Genomic DNA, 24,000 nt, shown 5'->3' with positions numbered 1-24,000 from the left:
ATTCTTTGGCATTGCCTTTCTTAGAGATTGGAATGAAAACTACCTTTTCCAGTCCTGTGGCCACTGCTGAGTTTTCCAAATTTGCTGGCATATTGGGTGCAGCACTTTCACAGCATCATCTTTCAGGATTTGAAACAGCTCAACTGGAATTCCATCACCTCCACTAGCTTTGTTCAAGAGATCTCTAGTCTTTCCCATTCTGTTCTTTTCCTCTATTTCTTTGCATTGATCACTGAGGAAGGCTTTCTAATCTCTTCTTGCTATTCTTTGGAACTCTGCATTCAGATGCTTATATCTTTCCTTTACTCCTTTGCTTTTTGCTCTCTTCTTTTCACAGCTATTTGTAAGGCCTTCTCAGACAGCCATTTTGCTTTTTGCATTTCTTTTCCATGGGGATGGTCTTGATCCTTTTATCTAGTACAATGTCACGAACCTCCGTACATAGTTCATCAGGCACTCTGTCTATCAGATCTAGTCCCTTAAATCTATTTCTCACTTCTACTGTATAATCATAAGGGATTTGATTTAGGTCATACCTGAATGGTCTAGTGGTTTTCCCTACTTTCTTCAATTTAAGTCTGAATCTGGCAATAAGGAGTTCATGATCTGAGCCACAGTCAGCTCCTGGTCTTGTTTTTGTTGACTATATAGAGATTCTCCATCTTCGGCTGCAAAGAATATACTCAATCTGATTTCGGGGTTGACTATCTGGTGATGTCCATGTGTAGAGTCTTCTCTTGTGTTGTTGGAAGAGGGTGTTTGCTATGACCAGTGCGTTCTCTTGGCAAAACTCTATTTGCCTTTGCCCTGCTTCATTCCGTACTCCAAGGCCAAATATGCCTGTTACTCCAGGTGTTTCTTGACTTCCTACATTTGCATTCCAGTCCCCTATAATGAAAAGGACATCTCTTTTGGGTGTTAGTTCTAAAAGGTGTTGTAGGTCTTCATAGAACCGTTCAACTTCAGCTTCTTCAGCATTACCAGTTTGGGCATAGGCTTGGATTACGGTGATATTGAATGGTTTGCCTTGGAGATGAACAGAGATCATTCTGTCGTTTTTGAGATTGCATCCAAGTACTGCATTTTGGACTCTTTTGTTGACCATGATGGCAACTCCATTTCTCCTAAGGGATTCCTGCCCGCAGTAGTAGATATAATGGTCATCTAAGTTAAACTCACCCATTCCAGTCCATTTTAGTTCACTGATTCCTAGAATGTCGATGTTCACTCTTGCCATCTCCTGTTTGACCACTTCCAATTTGCCTTGATTCATGGTCCTGATATTCCAGGTTCCTATGCAATATTGCTCTTGACAGCATCGGACCTTGCTTCTATCACCAGTCACATCCACAACTGGGTACTGTTTTTGCTTTGGCTCCATCCCTTCATTCTTTCTGGAGTTACTTCTCCACTGATCTCCAGTAGCATATTGGGCACCTACTGACCTGGGGAGTTCCTCTTTCAGTATCCTATCATTTTGCCTTTTCATACTGTTCTTGGGGTTCTCAAGGCTAGAATACTGAAGCGGTTTGCCATTCCCTTCTCCAGTGGACCACATTCTGTCAGACCTCTCCACCATGACCCATCCAAGGAATGGCTGCTGTGCGGGTGCAGGAGGGCCGAGTGGAGCTACTCCATGTTCAAGATCAGGAGGGGCGATTTTGTCCAAGGTAAGGAGCAGTGGCTGTGCTTTGCTGGAGCAGCCGTGAAGAGATACCCCACATCCAAGGTAAGAGAAACCCAAGTAAGACGGTAGGTGTTGTGAGAGGGTATCAGAGGGCAGACACACTGAAAGCATAATCACAGAAAACTAGCCAATCTGATCACACTAGGACCACAGCCTTGTCTAACTCAATGAAACTAAGCCATGCCGTTTGGAGCCACCCAAGACGGGCGGGTCATGGTGGAGAGGTCTGACAGAATGTGGTCCACTGGGGAAGGGAATGGCAAACCACTTCAGTATTCTTGCCTTGAGAACCCCATGAACAGTATATATTGTATAATTCTACTTATTTGAAACATCCCCAAGAGGCAAATCTGCAGAAAGTAGATTAGTGGTTGTCAGGGACTGGAGGGAGGAGGAAATGGGGAGTGATTCCTCATGGATATGGGTTTCTTTCTGGAGTGATGAAAATGTTCTGTAATCAGATAGTGGTGACCATGTTTGCACAACTTTGTGAATATTCCAAACCACAGTCAATTGCACTTTGAAAGGGTGAATTTTATGTTATTTAAATTATTTCTCAAAAAAATAATTTTTAAAAGGAGGGAAGGACTTCTCTGGTCATCCAGAGGTTAAGAGTCCATGCTCCTAATGCAGGGGGCACAGGTTCAATTCCTGGTTGGGGAACATGCCACACCACATGACCAAAGAAATAAAATTTAAATTAAAGAAGAAGGGTGGGGGAGGGGAGGGAAGGAGGCTTAGGAAGTTTGGCATGAAAAGAAATTGTTCTAAGTGCCTAAGAAAGGCATGGAATTTGGTATTTATGTCTAGGCAAAGAGTGGAATAAAAAAAGGCATGGGAAAGGATACCAAATAATTATACCCTTAAGGTCCTAAACATTAAAAAAATTATTTTAATTATATTGCTCATATTGTGAGACAAATCATTTTCTCCTTTTGGAAAGTACATGGTGACTCGCTCATTTTTTTAAGTACTGAAAAAAGTTGTCTATGGCCTTTCTCAGTTCTTTTAGTTAATGTATTGTGGAACAGTCTTGGTGCAAATCAAGTAATTTTATTTTGCTGCAGGACTTACACTCACTTGAGCTTTGTAAGGGCTTTTTATTTGGAATAAAAGCATATGGTTTGCAGACCATGCCAGAAAATCAAATCCTAACCATCTATACTTGCTCCAGTGAAACTCAAAGACTTCCCTGGATTTTCCTTTCCTCATTCTCTGAATTTTAATCTGTGTGATTTTAGCCTTTGAGTTAACTGAGAAGCCTTTTCGTTCTGTGCACTAAGCACATTCCTTCAAAGCCACAGGCATCCACTTCTCATTGGATTTATGACAATCACAACATCGGCATGCAGGTATTAAAAAAACTCCATTTGCTTTTCCCATCACACCTCTGGTTACCTCAGGGAACCCCTCTTCGGTAGAAAAGGAGTAAAGATAATTTCTGCCATCCAAACCATGTCCAAGTACTCCAGAGTATTCTGTAGTCATGTGCCTTTTCTTCTGCACATTTCTACAGCCCTAGCTATTGAATCATACTAGGAGTCTTGCTTTCCAGAAGAAGGTGGACTTTCAAGGAAAAATGGTTCCAACAGACAGCAGCCCAAAGGAACTTCCCTTCTGCAGAATAGCCCCCTGCCACCTAGGATACTCCTTTCTGTAGACTGATAAGTTTATGAATTAAATGATTTTCAAGGATGGAATGGCCTGAGAGCATTCTAAACTTTACGACTTTACCCTTTGTTCAACACACAACATAGATCATTCTAAGTATCTAACACGATGGAGTCACTGCCTTTGTAAAAAGAGCTAGAAAAGGTTTTAAAATTTGCTTTGTTTTCCTATCAGCACAATGCCATACATAAATGGGTGGATCAGAGTTCAAAGTAAAAGAGTAAAGACTAAGAAAAATAAAGAATAAAAGAGGTAAAAGATCTCACGAAGTTTGTGAGAAAGGGCAAAAACCCTTTTCTCTGTGTTGCCTCTTTGTAGCTGGTCATTGGGCAGACTGTTCTGTGAGACTAGAGATGATAATGGCAGGAGAGGAAAATGAAAATTGTGATCTTTGCAACTAAAAAACATCAATTTAGTTGCAAGCACAATAAAAGTGCATGGCCTCTCATTCTGACAGTTACATAATTAGCAATATTTCTAATGAAACAATTTACACTACACTTTAAAAATTCTTATAAAAAGTTGATAGGGTTTAAGTTGATTAATGCAGATATCTATATTCCTGATGCTCCTTTTTATTTTAGGTCCATTAAGAAAATAAAATTACTTTTCCCATGTTTCCCTATTATAGTAAGTAGACTCTTACGGACTCATGGCTACCGAACATAATTAAGTCATTTGAGTTCCTGTGCAGAGAGGACTGGAACTATATAAAGATCCATTAATATTCAAGTGACAAAGTCATTCAATATATGTATTTTATTGCCATAAAGCATATAATTGTTTTCTCATCTTGAAATGGTATACACTATTTTGCAAAGCTGAGAAACAGTGGGTTTCTTCAGCTTTTATAATTACAACATCGTTCTCAAAGTTTGCAAAGCTCACTGAAGTAACCACACTAACGGTGAAGCTGGGCTTGCTTGTTTTGCTTTAAAGGAAAGTTTGTAGGTTTGAGCATGACTGTCATGGTGGTTTTAAAAACGAGTATGTTTGAACCAGAGGCAATATAGTACTACACCCTTTGTACCAAAAGAGATGACCGTTACCAATCACTGTGGAAACCATGGAAGGGTAAGCTAAAGAGAGATTTAAACATCTATATTAAAAAAAAAGGACAGAGAACAGTATGTAAAGTATAGTGAGTGAAGTCGCTCAGTCGTGTCCGACTCTTTGCGACCCCATGGACTGTAGCCTACTAAGCTCCTCTGTCCATGGGATTTTCCAGGCAATAGTACTGGAGTGGATTGCCATTTCCTTCTCCAGAGGATCTTCCCGACCCAGGGATCGAACCCCGGGGTCCCACATTGTAGACAGACGCCTTACCATCTGAGCCACCAGGGAAGTAAAGTATAGTAGGAAGACTTTAATATAACAGTGGACAGATCTTCCTAATCATGAAGGCTGTGAGAACTACAAAGTATTATGTTTTCCTGTGGAGATTAAAAACTCCATTTAGATATAATATTACCTAGAAAAAAGAGAGCTGGCTTAGCTAGTGCCTTGAGATTCCCATTTCTTTCACTAGCATGGAGGGAAAAGGACAAAAAAAAAAAAGACCCTGGACCAAGCCTATAGGTAAAACCCTCAGCCTGTCTACCTGAGTCCTTTGGGGACTAGGCAGTTTGAATAGCTGAGTTTTCTGGAGAGTTATGTGTGTATCATTCTGAGAATTAAAATTTTGTTTTGTTTAAACTTTATTTTTGGCTGTGCTGGGTCTCTGTTGCTGAATGGGCTTTTCTTTAGTTTTGAAGAGTGGGGGCTACTCTCTAGTTGCGGTGTGTGGGCTTCTCATTGCAGTGGTTTAAGACCTCTAGGGCACTTGAGCTTCAGGATTTGGGGGTCCATGGGCTCAGTAGTTTCAGCTCCTGGGCTCTAGAGCACAGGCTCAATAACTGTGCACAGGCTTAAGTTGCTCCAAGGAATGTGGGATCTTCCTGGATCATGGATTGAACCCGTGTCTCCTGAATTGGCAGGTGGATTCTCTACAACTGAGCCACCAGGGAAGCCCATAAGAATTAAAATTTTCAATAAAAGTACTACTAAAAATGTATCTAAGTTTTTTCTTCTTTAGATTTCAAAAAAAATTTTTTAATACAAGTTACACTCAGTATAGAAATTAAGAAGGCAAAGAAAGTCATAATCCTACCACCCAGAAACCACCAGGTAACATTTTCTCTCAGTTCCTTAGAGTGTTTTAGACAGAATTCAGGTTATAAAATAATGAGACCCTCAATCCACATTAGTATATTCTAAAGTCCTCTACTACACTGAACATTTTACATGCATGGTCTCATCTGGTCTCTACAAGCCAATGAGATAGGTGTTATTATTCCTATTTTAGAGATGAAGAAAACAAAGCTTTGAGAATTTATCAAGGATCCATAAGAAGCCACAAAAACTAAATTTAAATCCTTTTGTCCATTCCCAAAGACTGATTTCTCATAGGATCATACCCTAAAGGGCAACATATTGTTATACATTTTAAAGGTTCCCACACAAGCATCCTTTACACACTTTAAAAAAAATTAATTTACTTGGAGGCTAATTACTTTACAATATTGCTTTACCCAATCTTAATGCTTTTTCAAACTTTCCTTCACATCAGGTTCTCATTTTTCAGTTTTCACAAAAGTCTGTTTTCTTCTTATAGTATCCACACCACTTTCTAGTTTGCTGTTTTAAATTTACTCAAGCTTGGAAACATCAATAACAAAATAAACTCAAGGAAATTTGTGAAACACAAAGGAGACTTCCAATGGGTGAAGTATATGTAGACTTTGTAATTACATATATTGATTATTCCCTATTCACAGAGCTGTTCAGAGAAATGACATGTTACCATTCTGGCTTTGAGACTTAAGAGCTATTATGCTTAAGTCTAAACATGAATCAGCAAATCCTAAAAAATAAACACACTCATAATCCAAAATGTTTTAATAAACATTTAGATAGTTACAGATGGAAAGGCATATCCCAGAGTCCAGAAACTGGTCATATAGGAGAGCATCTGCAGAAAATATGTTCATATACAAACTACAAAAAAATTTATGTGCCATAAAACAAACAAGGCACAGGAGTGGGTAAGGGTGTGGAATGTTCAAACAAGAAAAGGAAGAGGCTCATTAGATGCTCTGTGGGGAAAAAAAAAAAAAAGTGAGTCCCAGCTTCAAAAGGAAGACTGCTCCCAACTCATTCTGGCCCCAAAAAGCAAAGAAGAACATCAGAAAGAATAACAAAGCAGAGAGACTGGAGACAAGGGGTTTTTGTTCAGTCACCAAGTCTTCTCTGACTCTTCATGACCCCATGGACTGCAGCATGTCAGGCCTCCCTGTCCCCTACTATCTCCTGGAGTTTGCCCAAGTTCATGTCCATTGCATCGGTGATGCCATCCAACTATCTCACCCTCTGTCGTCTTCTTCTCTGGAGAAGGGAACAGCAAACCACCCTAGTATATTTGCCATGAGAACCCCATAAACTGTAATAAAAAGACAAGGGGAGTTTGATACAAATAAAGAAAAGAGACTAACACATGCTTTGTTGTTTTGCTTGGGATAAGAATAATATAGAGGAAGAATAAAAGTTGCCCTAAGAAGACACGAGGATATTATTTCAATTTCAGCTGGAGTCGGCCCTGCTTATCTCTACCCAATGTGGACAAATAAGAAGCCTCACAGAGCTATTTTTATTGTATAAGCTTGGCAGGCATGTTGCTTTTAACCTGATGACATATGCTACAATTTCATGTACTATGTAAAGTTTTCTCTTATTTGTGAGGTTGTTAACATGAAAGCTTCATTAATCAAGTTATCACTATAATTAAAAATGATCTGAGTATAGTTTGCTTACAGTTATTTTGCAAGTGCATAACATGTTTTTTCCACACATGTATGGAAAAAAGATGCCTGCAAGGGGATGATGGGTGGCAATTTCAATTGTGCTTCTCTTCCACTGGCCTGTTTCCTGCGAGGCTCTCTCTTAAGAGAAAGAAGAAACATGACGCCACTTTGACTTGGAAATCTCTAACTCTTAGGGGGCAAAGTAACAACAGAGCCTGGAGCACTGCTTAGAGTCTGACATTTCTAAAGCCCTTCCTGGTTTGCTACGTGGGATGAGATTCTCAGAATAAGGTTCTGGATAGATTTAAGACTGAACCCCATTTTCCACCCTTCGACACAACTTCCTCCTTAAGCCTGTTCCTCCTTAAGTCTTCCTGTGTCCCTGAGAGTGACCTGACATGTCGGCATCTGAATTTTTCAGGCTCGTAGCTTATAGTCACCCACTTAAAAACAACACAAAACAAAAATCAAGTTTTTGTTTAAGGGAGAAGGGAAATTTGCCTGGAAAGTAGTAAACATGGCCTCCCTTTGCCCTCTTTACACTTTATTCAAACAGAATTTTAAAAAGTGACTGTAACTTATATCTAGATAATTAAGAACTGATTACAATTTGCCTGCATCCATTGTTTATAAATGCCGAATGGCAGTGTGTCTCTTAGATGCTTTGGTAATGGGGAAAAAATTAATCCTTGATAAACTACAATATATTCACACAAATTTGAGTACTATTTAAACTTATTAGCATGGCAACTTAAACTTAAGCAACAAGGTAAGTACTTAGTATATGCACAGCCAAATAAAATACATGAACTGCCTAAAAAATGTTGCATTTTAAAAATTCATATTCACTTCCCACTATTCTATGGCTATTAACATCATGGTGTGCTTTAAAGTCAAAAACATTAAACTGTCTAGAAATGCTATGAATAGTAATAGAATTACACGGTGAACTTTATTTTTAAGTTTAGATCAATAAGGAGGAAAACAATAAACTAGTCAGGAAAAGCATCAAAAAAATATAGTCATTTATATACACAGAGGATTTGAACAGTATAGATTCACTTTCAGTTGATTCAATCCTATTTACACATTTACGATACAAATTACATCTTAACTCAAGAAACTGACCATATTTAGCACCGAGAAAGAAACTTCACTTAGCCTGTGATCATGACCTCAGTATCTTGACACAGGAAAAGAAATTTTATGAAATCTCTATGTATTTATCACTATCAACTTAAAAAATTGTTTTGAAAAATAACTACTGCGTATCATCAATTCACAAGTGATTCAGGAGGAAGAAACAAATTGGGACTACTTGATATTGCGCACGACTCTCCTACAGTGGTTTGTTTTCATCTCCTCCAAGGCTTGTTCCAACTGCTGAACCAAGTGGAGCAGGGTGGCTGGGTCTGTCTGCAGAACTTGAGTGTTGTGATCTCCATTCTGATTAAGGTGGAGCTTTATAGTCACTGATGGTTTAATCTGTTGCCTGAGGCTTCTGCTTGCAAGCTTAGTTTTAAAAGGAATAAGAGCATAATAACTATTTAACAATCATGCTGAACATATGAATAGTGACATTATACCATACACAAAAATTGAATTTCAGATAAATCACAGACTTCAAAATGAACAATAAACTTTCAAATCTTTGGGAAAAAAAAACTACGATGTATAGGTAGTCATACAGTATGCAAGGGTTATAAAAACAAAACTCATAAATAAAAAACTGATAAACTGAAATACATTAAAATTATTAAAACTTCTTGGAAAGATATCTAAAAATAGTTTAAAAAAGAAACAAGCCACAACCTGAGAAAAGATACTTTGTAACACATAAAACCAAAAAAAAGTATCAAGAATGTATGAAGCAGTGTTCTGATTCAATAAAACCCCCACAAAACCAAGAAAATTGTACAGAAGATCTATGAAAGCACTTTGCAAAAGTAATAAAAATAAACACAGGAAATACGTTCAACTTTATTAGAAAATGGCCAATAAAGTCATGCTGTTTATCAGACTGGCAAGAATTAGAAACCTGCCCATAAGGAGCACTGCGAAGTGATGGTAATGACTTGGTAACTTACTCGCTGCTGGTGAGAGTGATGAGAGAATTACTTTGGAAAACAGATAAAATTACTAGCAATTCCACTCAGAGGTACATACCGTAAACTCTTACACATATACACATACTCATAATAGTATTTGTTTCCAAGAGCCAAAAGCTAGACATATCTCAAATATTCTTTACCAACAGAATGGATAAATTGAGAATATTCATACAATGAAATGCTTACTAAATGACGGGGAAGAGAAGTAAACTACAGCAATCTGAACTGTCAATAAATCTAAAAAGAAAATGTTTAATCAAAAAAGCAAGTTGCATATGCCTTCAAGGAGCCTATAATCTGCTTTATACCTTCTCCTGTGTTAATATATATTCAAGCACTCAACACACTGGGATACAATTGCTAAGCTTGTCTAGCTGAATTTCTGTAACCTATTCAGACCACTCAAATCAGAAGAATCTACTATTACAGCGGTTTACAAACGTTATTACACATTAGAATTACCTGGGTGACAAGGGAGCTTTAAAATATCCTGATGCCCAGGTAAAACTCTGTACCAATAAATCAGAACCTCTGGGGCAGAACACAGATATCAAAATTTTTTTAAAGCTCCCTAGGTTATTTCAATGTGCAATCAAGTTTGGGAACTAGGGAGCTATCCCACATATTCATTTGTTCATTCTCAGATTCACATGGGTCTTTACAACTTATGCTGTCTCCTCTCTCAATAATATTACCCTGATTATCTCCATTCATTTCTTTTTTCTGAAATTTACCCTTCTTTTATTGATGCTTTTCTGGAACATGCCAGTGTACACTGAACTACCTGAGACACAGCTTTTCTGAAATACTCAGAAGTACCTTTATTTATACAATTATATTCTTTTTTCCTCTCTAGAACCTTATTTCATAACTATCTTTAATTACTAGTTATTTTGAGACATCTAATATCACTAAACAAATAATATCTTTTCCAGCTGAGAAAGTATCTTACAATTCTGGTTCCCAAAGCATTCAGCACAGCCCTAATCAGTGATTGGATGGCATTCAATAAACATCTCTTAACTAGCTTATCTGTCACTGCTTGAGAAAGGGCTGCATGCAATGTCTGAAAACTCCTTTTTGGTTGTGTATGTGGCTTTAAAAACAACCCAACCCTCATAAAAAGAAGGCAGACATAGAAGAATATTTATTGAATCATTTCATAGAATAGAAAGTTAAAGAGCAGAAAAAAATAATCTGTGCATTAAAAGTCAGGATGCTGGTTACCTTTGAAAAGAAGGATGGGGAAGTAACTTGTAGAAGGCAAGAAGGATGCTTCTGAGGTGATGATCATGGGTGCTGGTTTCATAGGTGTTTTTACCACCTGATAATTCACTGGGCTATATACTGACCTATGTACTTTTCTATAAATGTGCTTTATTTAGACAGAAAAAGGTTTTCTAAAAGCTAAGCACCACTTAAAAAATATAGGTAACCATCTGCTTTTCCAAAATAACCTATTTCTTACAAACTTCACAAATTAAACCAATGTGAACATATTAAAAATATAAGAAAATGGGGAATTCCCCGACAGTCCAATGGTTAGAACCCAGCACTCTCACTGCCAAGAGCCTGGGTTCAATCCTTGGTTGGGGAACTAAAAAGTCCCACAAGTCTTGTTGTGTGGTTTGGAAAAAAAAAAGAAAATGAACTATTTGTGAAATGGTCTAAAAATGGACATTAAAAAACTGAAGTTTCAAACCAGAATTTGGTGAAGGTGGTAAAGAATACAGTAAGTGTGAAGACATAAGCCTAAAATAAATCTTATATTCTATGTCAGATTTTTAAAAAAAGGTCATACCTGTACATCCAGTCGCCATTCAAGGCTGTGGTAACTGGGAAGGTCTGGTGCCAATTCACTCAGGATAGTTCTGATCTCCTTTCTGTTGTCTAGATAAAGCTGAAGCAACAATTTGTTCAGTTCTTCAGGAAATCCCAGAACAAAAACAGAATCTTGGAAATCCAGTTCAGAAATCTAAAAATGAATCAAGTTTATCAAAATTTATTTGTGTCTAATAAATGCTGAAATACTGGATGTACACAAAAAAATATGAATTCTATTCTGTCTAGTAAAAGAAACAACACTCCTTAGTAAAAGGCAACCCCTGTCCACTATTCCAAATTCTGAGTTTCTGATATATAAAAATAAAAATAAGCAACAAAAGCGAAAACAAACTAGTGGGTCAAAAGGCTTCTGCACAGCAAAGGAAAGCATCAACAAAATGAAAAGGCAACCTACTGAATGAAAGAAAAATCTGCAAATCACGTATCTGATACACAATAGCAAAATAAATAAATAAGTAAATAAACCCATAAATAATCTGATTTTAAAATGGGCAGAAGATCTGAATTCATATTTTCCAAAGAACACATGTAGAAGGCCAATAGGCACATGAAAAGATGCTCATCATCACTCATCACCAGGGAAATGTAAATCAAAATGATGAGATATCACTTCACATCCACTGGAATGGATAGTATCAAAATGACAAGAAACAAGTGTTGGTAAGGCTGTGGAGAAAAGGGAACTCTTGTACACTGTTGGTAGGAACATAAATTGGTGCAGTCACTATGGAAAACAGTATGGAGGTTCTTCAAAAAACTAAAAATATAACTACCATATGATCTAGCAATTCTACTTCTGGATATTTATCCCAAAAAAACAAAAACACAAATTCGAACAGACATATGCACCCCCATGTTCACTGAAGCATCTATTTACAGTGGATAAAACATGAAAACAAACTAAGTATCCATCGAAGGATGAATGCATAGAGAAGTTGTGGCATATATACACAGTGGAATATTACCCATCCATAAAAAAAAAAAAAAAGGAATCTTGCCATTTGCAACAACATGGATGGAACTTGAGGGCATTATGCTAAGTGAATTAAGTCAGACAGAAAAAGAAATACTGTACAGTCTCTCTTACATGTCAAATCTAAGACAAACAAAAAACAAAAAAAGCCCCACAAAACTCACAGATACAGAGAACAGATTGGTGGTTGCCAGAGGCAGGGGGTAGGTGGAAGAAAACGGTTTAGGTAAATCTTAGTGGGATATTCAGATGCTGACCGGACACATAAAGTCATGTATTTGGTCACCAAAGGGACCAACGGGAGAGAAGGACGTGGAGTCACAGATTTTGGCTATCCAATGGAACAACATTATTAGGGACCAAGCAACCCTAACATTGGCGCTGACTCTAAATAGGAAAAAAGGAAACTGCCAACAGCAGGCTTGCTTTTACTCCCTTACTGGATGACCAACATGAGGAGGGATAAACAGGTGGAGAAAAAGTAGAGGAAGCACAATTTTTTTGTTTCTCTTCCCTTCATTGCATTTACCTCAGCCACTTTAATACTCTACTTCCCTTGCTCTTTTCCAGTTTCTGCACGCCACCCTTTTTGGGAGGGGATGTCACTGTCATTAGACTTGTTTCTGTTTGTAATAGCATAGGCTTGGGTTATCTTGTCCCTTTAGCAAGTATTTCCTGAGATCCTGCTATGGGATAGGTCCCATGCTAGGAATAAAGAACTGAATAAATCAAATGGGGTCAATCCCGGTGAGGAGGGCTTATAGTCTTTGGGGCCACGTGGGTTAGGTTTGTTGACCAATCACATCAGCTAGTCTGTCAGAAGATTCAACTCGACTAAATCGAAGAGCAAGAGGCTAGAGATCGATTGCGAGGAGGAGAGCAGCCAGGAAAGCTCTGAAGAGGGCCAGAAAAGATCACCTCGGGAAGCAAAGATGAGTTCCCGTATCAACTAATGGAACACATTTATGTGACAGAGCATTTGCTGTGGAACACCTCTAAGTGTAACATTTTAGGAAGTCTGACAAAAGGAATCTATAAAATATATTTTTATGCAGTTAACCACTCAAATAATCTAATTATTTCACCCTAATTATTAGGGTGAAACACCGTAACTCAATAAGCCACACTCTGTCTTTCATCACTTCCAGCGTGAGGATTTGCTATCAAAATGTTAAGCCTTTAGGGTAGTTTCCCAAAGTTACCTGATCTTAAGAATGATTTAAAGCACCTTGGAAAAATATTCTCAAGCCCCTCTTCTGGAAAACCTGATTCAACAGGTTTGAGACAGGAACCAGAAATTTGGTTTAAAAGGCTCACACAACATTCTCACTAAAAGGTAAGTCTGAGAAACAGCAGAATGGACAATATATAAATTAAGCTGTGTGTCTGTGTGTGTATGTGTGTGTGTGTGTGTTTGTGTATGTGAGTGAAGTCATTTCAATCCTGTTGGATTCTTTGCAACCCCATGGACTGTAGCCCACCAGGCTCCTCTGTCCATGGGATTCTCCAGGCAAGAAAACTGGAGTGGATTGCCATGCCCTCCTCCAGGGCATCTTCCTGACCCAGGGATTGAACCTGAGTTTCTTATGTCTCCTGCATTGGCAGGTGGGTTCTTTACCACTAGCACCATCTGGGAAATCCCATGTAGCCAGCTGTAATTTTTCAAATATTTTTTTCTATTAAGAGCATGGAGAAACAACAACTGGCACAAGATTCTCAGCCAGTATTAAAAAGGGAAAAATGTGGGAAAAAAGGAAAAAAATACTTTATTAAAATACAAAAAGAACTGCCAAAATGCCCAGTTTTCTCAATTCTCCAACAAGCTAGATACTGCTAATACACAAAAAGTTAAATCATTTCATTCTCTGTCTTCTTAGGATACACACAGTAACATGTGGAATTACAGGCAATTCTAATTTATACTAACAAGAGGCATTCGTGCCAGCAGGTCACCTTACAGTCAGATTATGTAAGCATGGCTTCACTCAATCAATTATAAATCAGTAACAATATTACTGAAATGAGGAGATCCTACCAGGACTGATACACAGAGTATACTGAACCTCCTTAAGGTCCTGGTAATACAAAACTGCCCACAAAAGCCCTTACCATGAGCTTTGAACTTTCAGTGAGGAGGTATATTAAGCCTTCCACACCATGTTGGACAGTGTCACTACTCACGCTGAGTTTTCCTGAAAAAGAGTAAATATGATCCATTACTCCATGTTTTCGAACACTGCAATAAAAAATAATTTTGGTAATAACCTCCTGTTCATCAGCCATTCCCAGGCAAATGCCTTCAGTTATTTCCCACCATGTAACCTTCTTTACAATATACAGATGCGTGGAGACAATACAGGTGTACTATCCCTCTCCTGAGCGCGCAGCTACTTCAAGCCTAACAGAAGAGACAATATCGGAAACCTCCCCTCGTCCATCGGGGGAAAAATAGTTCAGTAAAAGCAGATGTCTGAACAACGAACAACAGCCAAACACTTGCGTATTTATGGTTCACCGAACTATTCCACACACTTGGATGCATATAAGCATCATAGTGTATCTGGCAGATGGTGTTATGTCCATTACACGCCAAAAAACACAAGCTTTAAAAAAAAAAAACACCTCAGTATTTAGAGCACGGGCAGGATCTGCGCCCTGACTTAAGAGCCCTTCTGCCACATTTATTCTGCCACAACGGCGGGGGGGGGCGGGGGGAGGGTACGACCCTTGTCCCAAGAACCCCGTCCTCTCCAGGGAGATAGAGAACAGCCCACACTTCCCAGAGCAGATTGCACAGCTGTGCCTCCCCGTTTCTTACTGGCAGCGCCTTCGTAGATCTTGGGGTTCGAGCCACGCCTCAGGAACTCCACCGCAATTCGCCCAAACTCTGCGACCACTGCAACGGAAGCCAGGAGACCCTGAGCGCCAGGCGCTCCCTTGATCCCCTCCCCAGACCGCAGGGATCCACCCCCCGCCGCCGCGCGCCCTAACCCGCGCTGTCCACTTTCGGCAGGAAGGCCAGGTGCTCCTTGTGCTCCTCCGACAGGTCCAGCAGCATCTTCCCTGGGTAGCCAATTTCACTGGGCAGCGCCGACCCCACCCTCGCGACTTCCGGGCCCTGAGTCCAAGCGTAAAGAGGCTCCGGCGCTTCAGCGCCCGGAGGTTTGGGTTCCGGCTGAAGGCCGCCCTACACTCAAACGCCTTCCTAAGCGCAGACAGAGAGCAGGAGATCCTTCAGTTTGTGAATCAGATGTCCCCTGCGGGGCTCAGAATGCCTTGCTCTGAGGAAGATGAAAAGAAGTTTAAAATTCGACTCGCCCCCTTGCGGAGCTTACGTTAATAATGTTAGTGGCTAACATTTATGAAGCACTGTGTCAAGGCTGTATGTTGTCACCCTGCTTATTTAACTCATATACAGAGTACATAATGGGAAACGCTGGGCTGGAAGAAGCACAAGCTGGAATCAAGATGGCCAGGAGAAATATCAATAACCTCAGATATACAGATGACACCACCCTTATGGCAGAAAGTGAAGAGGAGCTAAAAAGCCTCTTGACGAAAGTAAAAGAGGAGAGTAAAAAAGTTGGCTTAAAGCTCAACATTCAGAAAACGAAGATCATGGCATCTGGTCCCATCACATCATGGGAAATAGATGGGAAAACAGTGGAAAGTGTCAGACTTTATTTTGGGGCTCCAAAATCATCACAGATGGTGACTGCAGCCATGAAATTAAAAGACGCTTACTCCTTGGAAGGAAAGTTATGACCAACTTTGATAGCATATTCAAAAGCAGACACATTACTTTGCCGACTAAGGTCCATCTAGTCAAGGCTATGGTTTTTCCAGTGGTCATGTATGGATGTGAGAGTTGGACTGTAAAGCCAAAGAACTGATGCTTTTGAACTGTGGTGCTGGAGAAGACTCTTGAGAGTCCCTTGGACTGCAAGGAGATCCAACCAGTCCGTTGTAAAGGAGATCAGTCCTGGGTGTTCATTGGAAGGACTGATGCTAAAGCTGAAACTCCAGTACTTTGGCCACCTGATGCGAAGAGTTGACTCATTGGAAAAGACTCTGATGCTGGGAGGGATTGGGGGCAGGAGGAGAAGGGGACGACAGAGGATGAGATGGCTGGATGGCATCACTGACTCGATGAACGTAAATCTGAGTGAACTCCGGGAGTTGGTGATGGACAGGGAGGCCTGGCATGCTGCGATTCATGGGGTCGCAAAGAGTCAGACACAGCTGAGCAACTGAACTGAACTGAACTGATGTCAGGAACTGTTCTTAGGTTTATTAACTTGTTTAGAGTTCACAAGAACCTTATGAGGTAGGTATCCTTATTGTCCCCAGTAGAGATAAGTAAACTGAGACAGGTCAAGCAACTGAAACTAACCTTTTTTAGAGCTAGGTAGTTTGCACAGAGCTTCTGTATATATTATTTTACTTGATTTATCTTAATAACCATGCCATCGTTTGTACAGACGGGCCATTTGTACAGCGCGGGTCATCATTTGTACATGAAGAATCCAAAGCTCCAGATACTGTGTTATCAGCCAGTGACAGAGATGGAAGAAGGTCAGAGCCCTTGACCACCTGCTCCGAAATCCATCATTCTGCACAGCATCCTGAAAGATGGAGGTTTGTAACAAGTTCCGTGAGTGATTATAAATTAGGATAAAGATGAGGAGGAAGACAATGACCCATTCTTGTCTTTATTTTTTATGTGTTAAGGGCAGTGGGAGAATTTGGTTCCTTTAGCAACTCATTCTTCTCACCTGCTGTGGTTCAAATATAAGAGACTATTGAACAGCTTATTAATAAGAATATGACTCCTCAATTCTCACTCTCTTAGTGGAGGAAAGGGTGGGGGGAAAGAGAGAAATTTCATGTCTATGTTTGTTATATCTAGGGTTATAGGTAAAAAGCTAACTATATACTACAAGATATTTATATGAACATTGGAAATGTTTTTCAGCTCTACTCTCTGTGTCTCCCTCATCCCTTACATGTGACTGGAACTGAAATTGTTTCCTATTGTTGTTGTTCAGTCACTGAGTCATGTCCAACTTTTTGCTTCCCCATGGACTGCAGCATGCCGGCTTCTCTGTTTCCTATGTGGGGGTACAGAAAGGCAGATCCTTAAACTTGTTAGGTCTTGAAGCAGCATTTGCAGCTGCTGCTGCTGGTGCTAAGTCACTTTAGTCATGTCCGACTCTGTACGACCCCACAGATGGCAGCCCACCAGGCTCCGCCGTCCCTGGGATTCTCCAGGCAAGAACACTGGAGTGGGTTGCCATTTCCTTCTCCAATGCATGAAAGTGAAAAGTGAAAGTGAAGTCACTCACTCTTAGACTATGTTGCAGATCAGCAAAAATGGCATTTTCTGAAGATTTTATTCATACATTATGGAGAGAATGTCCATTATAGAGGGAATAAGGAATGCTGAAATGAATTTACAAATAGGTATACTATTATGCCAATATAATATAGCATTTCTTCTCTGTGATCTCAGGGACTTCAGCAGGAGAGATGATGGAGGTTGAGGGTGAAGATGGGAAATAAGGATGAACAGAATGGTGTGGTCAAGGAAGGTGGTCAAAAAGCCAAGTTATAGCTGGGGAAACCAGCCTGGGAGTTAGAACTTGCTAGGACAATGTGTACAGTGACTTTCTGGCACCAAATGTCTTATGGTTGTTTAGAAGTAATTACCTAACTGAAAAACCAAAACTCTAGATTCCAGATCTGAATCTGACACTTAACTGCTTGTAGGACCTCCACCAAGTTGTTTTTATATGTTATCAATTTAGCCTCTTCATTTGTAAAATGTGTGCTTTAATGATGACTGTCCTTAGTGTGCCATGCAGGGCTGCTATGATGCTCAGACGAATTAACAAATTCATATTAAGAAATTCATCTTGATGATCAAATTAAATAAACTAGCATTAAGCAACTGATTTGTAAGTGGAAATATTTATGTTTTATGAGCAGATGTTGTGTGCATGTGTCATTGAGAATGCCTTGTACATGATTATCATACAATTCATTTATTTAATTTAACAAATATTTATAGAGCAGTTATTCAAAGCTCAAGCATATGCTATTCATTGGCAATTTAGAGATGAATAAAACACTGTCCTTGCCTAAGAGAAGATAGTAAAGGAGACAGTCAAGGAATTTCAATACAGTGTGAAAGTGGTAATATCTGAGGAAAGAACAGAATGACCCAGAGCAAAGAGAAGGTGACGCTTAACTTTGATTTCAGTAAGATTCAGGTTTAGAATAAATGTCCCATGGTATCCTGCCTATGCTCATATACTGCTTGACAATTGTTTAATATCGTAAGAAAGTAAGACCTTAATATCACTTCATACTATCTTACTTCTAGAGCTAAAGTGAATAAAGAATAAAGACTCAGTTTTTCAGTTGATTCTGTCAGGGAATCAATTGTGCTGTCACATTCTTTTCTTATCATCCTTCCCCTCATCTACCTTCCTTTCCCCTCATATTTTTTCATATTTCTTTCTTCTTCATAGACATTCCTGCCCCAGGAACTTTGTACCAGGCATCTCCTTGGTTACGTTTCAGTGATAGGTAAATAGTTTTCATTCCAATCCCAAAGACAGGCAATGCCAAAGAATATTCAAACTACCCCACCATTGCATTCATTTCACATGCTAGCAAACTAATGCTCAAAATTCTCCAAGCAAGGCTCCAACAGTATGTGAACTGAGAACTTCTAGGTGTTCAAGCTGGATTTAGAAAAGGCAGAGAAACCAGAGATCAAATTGCCAACATATGTTGGATCATAGGAAAAGCAAGAGAATCCCAGAAAAACATCTACTTTTGCTTTATTGCCTATGCTAAAGCCTTTGACTATGTGGATCACAACGAACTGTGCAACATTCTTAAAGAGATGAGAATACCAGACCACCTTACCTGCCTCCTGAGAAATCTGTATGCAGGTCAAGAAGCAACAGTTAGAACCGGACATGGAAAAACAGACCAGTTCCAAATTGGGAAAGGAGTACATCAAGGCTGTATATTGTCCCCCTGCTTATTTAACTTATATGCAAAGTACATCATGTGAAATCCCAAGCTGGATGAACACAAGCTGGCATCAAGATTGCCAGGAGAATTATCAGTAACCTCAGATATGCATATGACACCACCCTTATGGCAGAAAGCAAAGAGGAATTGAAGAGCCTCTTGATGAAAGTGAAAGAGGAGTGTGAAAAAGCTGGCTTAAAGCTCAACATTCAAAAAATGAAGATCATGGCATCCGATCCCATCACTTCATGGCAAATAGATGGGGAAACAATGGAAACAGTGACAGACTTTATTTTGGGGGGCTCCAAAATCACTGCAGATGGTGACTGCAGCCATGAAATTAAAAGATGGTTGCTCCTTGGAAAAAAAGCTATGACCAATCTAGACAGCATATAAAAAGCAGAGACGTTACTTTGCCAACAAAGGTCCATCTAGTCAATGCTACAGTTTTTCCTGTAGTCATGTATGAATGTGAGCGTTGGACCATAAAGAGGGCTGAGCATCAAAGAATTGATGCTTTTGAACTGTGGTTTTGGAGAAGACTCTTGAGAGTCCCTTGGACTGCAAGGAGGTCAAAACAGTCAATCCTAAAGGAAATCAGTCCTGAATATTCATTGGAAGGACTGATGCTGAAGCTGAAGCTCCAATACTTTGGCCATCTGATGGGAAAAACTCATTGGAAAAGACCCTGATGATGGAAAGATTTAAGGCGGGAGGAGAAGGGAATGACAGGATGAGATAGTCGGATGGCATCACTGACTCTCTGGACATGAGTTTGAGCAAGTTCTGGGAAGTGATAATGGACAAGAAAGCCTGGCATGCTGCAGTCCATGGGGTGACAAAGAGACATGAATGATCAACTGAACTGAACTGAACTGATTATCTCTTGCAAGGAATTGCACTTCAGTTCAACACATGTTCAAGGGGAAGGTAACATGGTGGCATCCATCACATGAACTGCCCTCTTATGAGTCTGAGGCTGGCATCAAGTAGTTTATGAATTAGCTCCTAAAATTTTTCTCATTATTTTAGTTAACTTCTTAAACTGGATGATAAAATTCATTCAGGAAAGGGTACAGAGTTGGGGAAAAAAAAACACTTCTTGTCGAATTTTCTCAAATTGAACACATCTATTAACCCATATCAAGAAATAGAATGTTACCAGTACCCCAGAACTGTGCTGTGCTCTCTTTCAGTTACAATCCCCTCTTACTATCTCTGCAATAACTAACACTTCTGTACATGCTGCCTACAACATCTCTTCAGCATTATCTTTCCTTTTTTTTTGTATCAACTTTCTATGTGCCCAACCCTATAATATCAAACTAGAAACCTACTTTTAGATGGCTTTAGATTTCAGGTGTCTTTGACTATTGTAAAAGGATCTATCTTAGAAACCTTTCTAGCAAATAGAATCAAAAATTTTAAATATTTAAAAAAACATTTAATACCTGATTTGAAAGACTTCTACACTAAAAAACTGAAAAACTTTGATGAGTGAAATCAAGGAAGACTTAAATAAATGGGGACATATACCATGGATGGTGAAATATATGGTGGTTTGTAAGATTCATTATTATTAAGAAGTTAGTCTCAAACAATCAATATAGGCAACAATCCCAATAAGCTTTTTTTTTTTTAATAGAGGATGGCAAGTTTATTTTATTTGTATTATTTTTTACACGTTTATTTAAAAATCTTTTGGGAAATGCAAGTGGCTAAGAATAGCCAAAACAAACTAGGAAAAAGAACAAATCAATTGTAAATTGATTTTTGACAAAGGTGCCAAGGTACTTGGGCATCCCTGGTGCCTCAGTGGTAAAGAGTCACCTACCAATGCAGGAGACACAGTATCAATTCCTGGGTCAGGAAGATCTGGAGAAGGAAATGGTGACCCACTCCAGTATCCTTGCCTAGGAAATCCTATCAACAGAGGAGCATGGAGATCTACAGTCTGTGGGGTCACAAAGAGATGGACACCACTTAGCAACTAAACACACGTAGACCTAAAGAACTCTGAAACTTCTAGAAGAAAACATTTGAGAATATCTTCATGGCTTTGGGGTGGGCAAAGATTTCTTAGAGAGGAAGCAGAAAGCATGAACTATAAAAGAAAAAACTGATAAACTGTACTTCATTGGAGTTAAAAATTTTCATTCATCAAAAGACACCATTAATAAAGTGAAAGAGAGAGCCCACAGATTAGGAAAAAATGCTCCCAGTACATACATCTGACAAGGAACTTGTATCATGAGTATGTAAAAGTCTCCAATAAACCAATAATTAAAAGATAAACAATAGAACTTTTTAAATGGACAAAAACTTAATTGACACTTCACAAAATAAAAGGTACAAATAGCCATGAATCACATGGAAAAGCATTCAATATTATTAGTCATCAAGGAAATGCAAATTAAAACCACAATGAGAAGTCATTTCAAACCCATTAGAATAGCTAAAAATCAAAAGTACTAATGACACCAAATTTTGGTAAGTCTGTAAAGTGACCAGAACATTTATTACTAGAGGTGTAAAACTATAATACTGCTTTGGAGAACTGTTAGGTAGGTTCTTATAATGTTACTATATATTTACCATATTATCACACAATTACGTACCTAGATGCTTGCCCCCAAAGAAATGAAAGGATGTATCCAGAAAAAGACCTTTACCATAATGTTTAAAGCAGCTTTATTCACAATATCGCAAAACTGGAGACAGTCCAAATGTCATACATCTGAATACATTGTGATGTGACCACACAGTGGAATACTACTCAATAGCAAAAAAAAGATCCAAGGAAGACTTGTATAGAGGAAGTGCAAATATTGGAGTTATTAGACCTGGACTGGGGAATAACTATGAATAACATGTCCAAAATATTAGAATACTAGTAAAGTATTTAATCAGAGCAGCAGAAACTGTAAAAAAAAAAAAGTAACAAGTTAGAAAACAAATATACAATATAAAGAGTAAACAAAAGGAGTTCATTGTAGAAAACTAATAAAATTAGTAAAATTGACAGAACCATTACAAGACTGACTATTCATGGCAAAAATAAAAATAGGGCAAAAGATCCCAGCAATGATATCAGCAATGAATGAAGGAATATTACTACATAGAGAAAAAGAAAAGAACGTAGTACTAATACATACAACAATGTTGCTGCTGCTGCTGCTGCTAAGTCACTTCGGTCATGTGTGACTCTGTGCGACCCCATAGACGGCAGCCCACCAGGCTCCCCCATCCCTGGGATTCTCCAGGCAAGAACACTGGAGTGGGTTGCCATTTCCTTCTCCAATGCATGAAAGTGAAAAGTAAAAGTGAAGTCGCTCAGTCGTGTCCGACTCTTCGTGACCCCATGGACTGCAGCCTACCAGGCTCCTCCATCCATGGGATTTTCCAGGCAAGAGTACTGGAGTGGGGTGTCATTGCCTTCTCCGGCAACAATGTTAATGAGCCTCAATTGATTAAGCTGAGAAAAATAACCCAGACACAACGTGAACAGCTATATGATTCCTTTAATTGGAAAGTGTTATACACAGAGGTATATCAGGAAATCAGAATAGCAGTTGTCTATAAATTTAAGAGCTTGAAGCAACTTTCTGGGGTAATGAAGTGTTTACTTCTTGACTGGGGTATTAGTTACACAGATGTATATAATTGTTCAAGCTGTTGAATCTTACATTTAAGATCTTTGTAATTCACTGTAGGCAAACTATACATCAGTTTAAAAAAATTAATAGCAAGCAGTGTTTTAGCAGAAATTCAGAAGATATCTGAGACCAGTATTAGACGTAGATGGTATCTATAACTGTACCAGGGACTTTCCTGTATCAGTTTAGTTCAATCGCTCAGTCGTGTCCAACTCTTTGCCACCCCATGGACCACAGCATGCCAGGCTTCCCTGTCCATCACCATCTCCTGGAACTTGCTCAGACTCATGTGCATCAAGTTGGTGATGCCATCCAGCCATCTCATCCCTATATAGAATATTTTCCCTATATAGAATTTTTTGAATTAATATTTTCACTGTGTACTGCAATCATATGTTTGAAAACAAAAAACATTTTAAAAAGCCCCAGGAAAGTAAAAAATAAATAAATAAGAGAGACAGACAGAGGGAGAAAATAAACATTCTTGCTCGTGTCCTTGTTTCTCATCTTCCCAGTTGCCCTACTACCCCCATAGGCAACTGCTCTTCTCAGTTTCTTATGAATTATACCTCAGACTCTTTGTGTAAAAACAAATGCCCTAAATTTTCTTTTCTTTTTTTTTTTAAATTTAAATTTATTTATTTTAATTGAAGGCTAATTACTTTACAATATTGTATTGGTTTTGCCATACATCAACATGAATCTGCCACAGGTGTACACGTGTTCCCAATCTTGAACCTCCCTCCCACCTCCCTCCCCGTACCATCCCTCTGGCTCATCCCAGTGCACCAGCCCCAAGCATCCTGTATCCTGCATCGAACCTAGACTGGCGATTCGTTTCTTATATGATGTTATACATGTTTCAATGCCATTTTCCCAAATCATCCCACCCTCTCCCTCTCCTGCAGAGTCCAAAAGACTGTTCTATACATCTGTGTCTCTTTTGCTGTCTCTCATACAGGGTTATTGTTACTATGTTTCTAAATTCCATATATATGCATTAGTATACTGTATTGGTGTTTTTCTTTCTGGCTTACTTCACTCTGTATAATCAGCTCCAGTTTCATCTACCTCATTAGAACTGATTCAAATGTATTCTTTTTAATGGCTGAGTAATACTTCATTGTGTATATGTACCACAGCTTTCTTATCCAGTCATCTGCTGATGGAC

The 24,000-nt window shown here is 39.0% G+C and overlaps 1 protein-coding gene across 2 annotated transcripts; it reads right to left on the bottom strand.

The window, feature by feature from the left end:
* Nucleotides 1-8,182: 8,182 nt before the first annotated feature.
* Nucleotides 8,183-15,232, bottom strand: COMMD2 (COMM domain containing 2). 2 transcript variants are annotated; one of them, XM_052643460.1, is made up of 5 exons: nucleotides 15,118-15,232; nucleotides 14,945-15,022; nucleotides 14,236-14,318; nucleotides 11,110-11,283; nucleotides 8,183-8,709 (listed from the first exon to the last, which is right to left on the bottom strand). In XM_052643460.1, the coding sequence occupies exons 1-5, from the start codon at nucleotides 15,182-15,184 to the stop codon at nucleotides 8,512-8,514; spliced, it is 600 nt and encodes a 199-aa protein (XP_052499420.1). In that variant the 5' UTR covers nucleotides 15,185-15,232; the 3' UTR covers nucleotides 8,183-8,511. The 2 variants fall into 2 exon arrangements, with proteins under 2 accessions (XP_052499420.1, XP_052499428.1); XM_052643468.1 differs by having other exon boundaries at nucleotides 11,110-11,208.
* Between the last annotated feature and the right edge of the window lie 8,768 nt (nucleotides 15,233-24,000).

The sequence above is a fragment of the Budorcas taxicolor genome, chromosome 1, assembly GCF_023091745.1.
Source record: "Budorcas taxicolor isolate Tak-1 chromosome 1, Takin1.1, whole genome shotgun sequence".
Classification (NCBI taxonomy): Eukaryota; Metazoa; Chordata; class Mammalia; order Artiodactyla; family Bovidae; genus Budorcas; species Budorcas taxicolor.
Note: the sequence above shows the minus strand (reverse complement) of the source record. Positions and strands in the feature narration are given on the sequence as shown.

Coding starts and splice junctions, on each gene's coding strand:
- COMMD2 (XM_052643460.1), bottom strand. CDS start 15,184: ATGCTGCTGGACCTGTCGGAGGAGCACAAGGAGCACCTGGCCTTCCTG. Junction 15,023..15,117: donor GCCGAAAGTGGACAGCGCGG/GTTAGGGCGCGC, acceptor CTTCCGTTGCAG/TGGTCGCAGAGTTTGGGCGA. Junction 8,710..11,109: donor AATGGCGACTGGATGTACAG/GTATGACCTTTT, acceptor TTTAAAACTAAG/CTTGCAAGCAGAAGCCTCAG.